Source organism: Aegilops tauschii, chromosome 7 (assembly GCF_002575655.3).
Source record: "Aegilops tauschii subsp. strangulata cultivar AL8/78 chromosome 7, Aet v6.0, whole genome shotgun sequence".
Lineage (NCBI taxonomy): Eukaryota > Viridiplantae > Streptophyta > Magnoliopsida > Poales > Poaceae > Aegilops > Aegilops tauschii.
The window spans coordinates 126,807,423-126,813,315 of NC_053041.3; the positions used below are offsets into that span (position 1 = coordinate 126,807,423).

The window sequence follows — 5,893 nt, forward strand, 5'->3', positions numbered from 1 at the left end:
GCCTGCATCGAGCAGATAATCAATCACTCTTGACCAAAACGCGTAGGCAATAACGTATTCTAGGACCTTGGCGGCATCAATGGAGATTTCTGCGCCCGGCAATGTACAGTAGACGTTTCTTTCGTTCCGGAGAAGGAGGGCGCATCTAGGTCGCGACTTGCGAGTCCGCCAATTCCTGACTGGAATCTGCTGTTCTAACCGTCGTCGGTTGTTCATGTTAAAAAAACTCCGTCCAAGTCAGCCAAGTTCTAACCGTCGACGGTTGTCTTGCTGATTGCTACTAGCCGCCGTTGGAATCTTTTGCTCAGTTCCATTTTTCGTGCTCTACATTTTCATTCACTCGTGTCAAGTCATTGACTGACTTGGCGTTTCTGACTTGGAATGGCACACGCACAGGGAAGTGATGCTGCGATCTGTCTATCGAACATTGCGCATAAGCAACAGAAAGTGCTCTTTTAATCACGATTTTAATCCTTTTTTTTTGCAGGAAATCACGATCTTAATCCTGAGCTCACATCTTTCTCGTGAACAGTAAAATAAAAAATTCAGATTTTTTTTCTGTGATAAACATTGATAAATGCTTTCACTGCATGCAAAAAATTATGACAAAATGACATTTGTGGAAATGTGAACAAAAAAATACAAAATCAATGCTCCTGAATGCTTCCAACAATAGTGTTTTCAAAGCATTGTTTTTTTTTCTTTGCCCACATTTTCATGAATGTCATTTCGTGACAAATTTTTGCGTGCAATGAAAACATCCATCAATGTTTATGAAAAAAAAATCAGAATTTTTTAAATGATTTTACTTTTTTATTTTACTGTTCATGAGGGAGCTCGGGTGCAAAAACTACACGTCCGCTATTAACTAGCTAGCCAATGGCGGCTAGCGCTTTTTATACTGTACCAATTAAAAAGAAACAACAACCATGGCGACCAACCAATCAACGGTGAAATCCAACGGATATGCTGCTTATACATAACAAACAAGAAATCATTGTCGCCCCTGCACTGTACACCAGAAGTTCCAGCGAGAAAGTGAGAATGGCGGCATCCGGTGCTGCTCTGTGTCTCTCCGTCCTGCTCCTCATCGCCGTCTGTTGCCGCTCCGACGTCGACTTCATCTACCAGGGATTCCAGCACGCGCCCAACCTGAGCCTGGACGGGTCGGCGTCGGTGCTGCGCGGCGGCGCGCTCCGGCTCACCAACGACAGCGAGCGCCTCGTCGGCCACGCCTTTTACGGCTCCCCCGTGGCCCTGGGCACGGTCGGTGACAGCCAGAGCGGTGGCGGCCACGCGGTCTCCTCCTTCAGCACCGCCTTCGTCTTCGACATCGTGACCGTCGGCACCGGCGGCGGCCACGGCCTCGCCTTCGTGGTGGCCCCGTCCAGGGCGCTCCCCGGCGCGTCGCCCGAGATCTACCTCGGCGTCCTCGGGCCGAACACTATCGGAAAGGTCTCCAACCATGTGTTTGCCGTCGAGTTCGACACGGTCACTGACCTGGGGATGAATGAGACCAATGGCAACCACGTCGGCGTCGACGTCAACAGCCTCGTGTCTAATGTGTCCGAGCAGGCCGCGTACTACACCACCAGCGCCGGCGGGGAGGACAGGAAGGTGCCCGTGAAGCTGGAGAGCGCACAGCAGATCCAGGCGTGGATAGACTACGACGGCGGTAGCAGTCTGCTCAACGTGACCGTCGCCCCGGTGTCCGTGACTGACCGGCCGCACCGGCCGCTCATATCAACAAAGCTTGATCTCCGATCGGTCTTCAAGGAGAACATGTACGTCGGCTTCTCATCGGCGACGGGGAAGCTCGCGAGCTCGCACTACATCCTGGCATGGAGTTTCCGGACCAATGGGCTCGCCCAGCCCATCGATCTCCGGCGGCTGCCAAAGGTCCCCAGGCAGAGAACGCCGGCTCCCAAGGTCCTCATCATCAAATTCGCCGCGGTGGCTTGTGCGGGAACGATCACCTTGGTTGCCGCAGCGATGGTTACTGTGCTCTGGCTCCGGCGTAGAGCGGCGCTCGCCGACAAACTGGAGGACTGGGAGCTGGAGCACCCCCAGAGGATTCCATACATGGAGCTCTACAAGGCGGCCAGGGGGTTCAAGGAGAGCGGATTTCTTGGCTCGGGTGGTTTCGGCCACGTGTACAAAGGTGTGCTCGGACGTCGTCGTTCCGGGTCCGGGTACGGCGACGAGGTGGCCATCAAGCGGATTTCCAGCGGCACCAAGCAAGGGATGAGGGAGTTCGTGGCGGAGGTCTCGAGCCTCGGGCGGATGCGCCACCGTAACCTGGTGGAGCTGCGCGGGTGGTGCAAGCACGACCAGGACCTGCTCCTCGTCTACGAGTTCATGCCCAACGGCAGCCTCGACGCGCACCTGTTCGGCGCGGCGGAGCAGGGCAAGGTGCTCACGTGGGCTCAGCGGTTCGGCGTCATCCGGGGCGTGGCGCGCGGCCTGCTGTACCTGCACGAGGAGTGGGAGCACGTGGTGGTGCACCGCGACGTGAAGGCCAACAACGTGCTGCTCGGCGCCGACATGGGCGCGCGGCTGGGCGACTTCGGTCTGGCGCGCCTCCACGAGCACGGCGCGGCCCCGGGCACCACGCGCGTGGCCGGCACCCTGGGGTACATGGCCCCCGAGCTCACCGTCACCAGCCGCGCCACCACGGCCACCGACGTCTTCTCCTTCGGCGCGCTGCTCCTCGAGGTCGCGTGCGGCCGCCGGCCCGTCGAGCGGGGCGAGGCGGCGGACGTGGTCTTGGTGCGCTGGGTCCGGGGCTGCGGGCTAGACGGCGACCTGCTGCGGGCCGTGGACCCGAGGCTGGACGGGTGCTACGACGCCGCGGAGGCGAAGCTGGTGCTGTGTCTGGGCATGGTGTGTAGCCTCGGCCGGCCTGAGGCCAGGCCCAGCATGAGGCAGGTCTGCCAGTTTCTCAACGGCGAGAAGGTGCTGCCGGAGGACGCGGTTCTCGTGTTCTCGGATCCCGACTCGTCCGTGTTCCTTGGGCCCGTGCTCTCCTCCATGACCTTGTCGTCCTCCGGTGGAACCATGTCGCTCGCCTCGCAGCATGGAGGTCGGTGAGCCAGGGAATATACTGTAGAATTTCTTTTTTCCAGCAGGTCAGTTCGGTGAGCTAGCGAATATATTAGGGTTAATTAGATACTCCCTCCGTTTCTAAATATAAGTCTTTGTAAAGATTTTACTATGAACCACATACGGATGTATATAGATGCATTTTAAGTGTAGATTCATTCATTTTGCTCCGTATATAGTCCACCTAGTGAAATCTCTACAAAAACTTATATTTAGGAACGGAAGGAGTACCTTTAGCTACATTTTCAATTATCTAACTTTTCATTTTATGGTCAGTCGATTTTCTGTTCGTTGGATCGTGCTTTGAGATCTGTGCCGTTTTTATTTTTTTCTGTTCAATTCTATTGTTGCCCTGGGCTTGCCTGCAAGGAATCGATTGACGCGTTGTTTTGGTCAGTCGAATTGGCACCGGGCAGATTTCTTTGTCTTGGTTGCACCCGTTTAATTCTGGACTGAATATTTTCTTTTTCTTTTTTCTTTCTTTTATTGGTTATAATTTTGTTTTTGTGGCTTTTTGGCTGGGTGTAATTATATATGTACAAATACTATATAATATGTGCCAACATTTCATGATTATACGATTATTTTTGCATATTACGAGAAAATGCAATTTCGGTGCAAAGTTGTGCGTTAGTTTTTCTTATAAATTTTATTTCTTCTTAAAGAAAATATCAACACCACTAATTCATTCTTTTCGAAACATTATTTTGATATTGTTTTAGTCTCTATTCATTTTCATTCTACTTTAATGTTAATACCAATGTCACTATTAATTTATTCTTAGATTCTATTTTTGCAAAAAGTTTCACTTTTATATGCTTATTCTTGCATAGTTCTAAAAAGCGCAATTTTTAATGTATATTTTGTGCAAATTTTCTCCATGTTTGCTTTAGATTCTTTTTCCCATTGTTTTTCTTAAATGGTAATACCAATGCCACTAATTCATTCTTTCTAAGTAAATTTAATTATTTCTGTTGTGGGTATCTTTGCTTCATTTTTTATTTCTGTTTTATGTTTCTATGTGTTTTTATTTTTTCCTTTATTTCTTTTATTGCCTTTTTGTGGTTTTTGGCTGAGTGTAATTATATACAGACAAATACTATATAATATTTTGCCAAAATTTCATGGTTATATGATTATTTTTGCATATTACGATAAAGTGCAATTTCGGCGCAAAGTTGTGCGCAAGTTTTTTTATTTACTTTCTGACTTCTTAAAGGAAATACATTATTTCAGTTACATTATGTGTAAAGTATAGTAGAATGCAGAAAATGCACTATTATATGCTTATCCTTTGCATATTTCAAAAAGTGCAATTTCAGTGCAAATTGTGTGTAAGTTTTACACACACACACAATTGTGTGTAATTGTATGTGTTTACATATAATGCTTGGCTGCCTAATTAATCATGCTTGGCCAATTGATTTTTATTTGTGTTTTATGTTTCTATGTGTTTTTTCTTTTTTGATTTTTTGTGGTTTTTTGGCTGAGTGTAATTATGTACAAACAAATACTATATAATATTTGCTAAAATTTCATGATTATATGATTATTTTTGCATATTACGGTAAAGTGCAATTTCGGTGCAAAGTTGTGCTCAGGTTTTTTATTTTATTTTCCGACTTCTTAAAGGAATTATTATTTCAGTTACACTATGTGTAAACTATAGTAGAATGCGAAAAATGCACTATTATATGCTTATTCTTTGCATATTCAAAAAGTGCAATTTCAGTGCCAATTATGTGTAAGTTTTGAAAGTTTTTCCTTTTCATTTTCTTTCTTCTTAAAGGGTTCCATTCTTTCTTAGAAAACTTCCTTATTTTGATTTTGTTTTAGTTTTTTCTGAAAGGGTAATACTAGTGCCACAAATTCATTTTTCCATAAAAAGAACTTCATCTTTTACTTTTTTACCTTTTATTTCATTTTTGTTTTGTTTTAGTTTTCATTTCTTTTCTTTTGTATGGGTAATACGGATGCCTCTAATCCATTACTTTTTAGAAAACACTTTTTTGTGAAAATCTCACTATAATATGCTCAATTTTGCATAGTAATAATATATTTTCCAAATATATCAATGTATGAAAATAAATATGTGTGAGAATTCTATTCATCTGTGACATTGCACATGTATAAAAATAAATATACGTGTTGAGATTGCACATATAGTCACTGACCACTGCATGCAATTGTGTGTGAGAGTGCTATGCATTGGTCATCTACAAAGACTTGGCCAATTACTATACTAGAGCAGCCTGTAATTAACATACAAAAAAAGTATGCAGGCTTGGTAGTATTGAACTGGAGCAGCCCATGGTCCAGCTTGCACCTGTGCGGATGTGGATGCTGCTAGGTCTTGTGTGGCTACCTAATGACTCATGCTTGACTAAAATATAGTTTGGGGTCAATCAACTGACCCAAAATTCATTCAGCCGATTGACCAGTAGCCACGCCCTAATTAGATATGTACCACTACAACTTTCACGAGTTGGAAAAACACCATTCAATTCTGCACATTGTAAAAATGCCATTACAACTCTTCCACCCTTCCTTACATGAGAAAAGAGATTCTTCCATGCATGGTTCAATCTCTCTTCTCCATTTCCTCTTACACTGCACATTTAATTCTCCACTACCCATGCCATTTTAATAAGATTTTAAATCTTGAATCTAATTTATCCATTGAATCAAAAGTTTAATTTATCATTCGTCGCATATTTGTGTTCCTTGCAATTAATACTTTGAAATACGACCGCTCTTGAATACATTTTGACAAGAAAATACCCTGATACAC

General features: G+C 45.2%; 1 protein-coding gene across 1 annotated transcript; it reads left to right on the top strand.

Moving 5' to 3' along the window:
* The first annotated feature begins 1,044 nt into the window (after nucleotides 1–1,044).
* On the top strand, nucleotides 1,045–5,104 carry LOC109776538 (L-type lectin-domain containing receptor kinase IV.1-like). Its single transcript, XM_020335186.3, has one exon. It carries the CDS (start codon nucleotides 1,045–1,047, stop codon nucleotides 3,088–3,090), a length of 2,046 nt encoding a protein of 681 aa, XP_020190775.1. The 3' UTR covers nucleotides 3,091–5,104.
* The last annotated feature ends 789 nt before the right edge of the window (nucleotides 5,105–5,893 follow it).

What these genes read in the sequence shown, in the direction of transcription:
- LOC109776538 (XM_020335186.3), top strand. Translation starts at nt 1,045, where the DNA reads ATGGCGGCATCCGGTGCTGCTCTGTGTCTCTCCGTCCTGCTCCTCATC.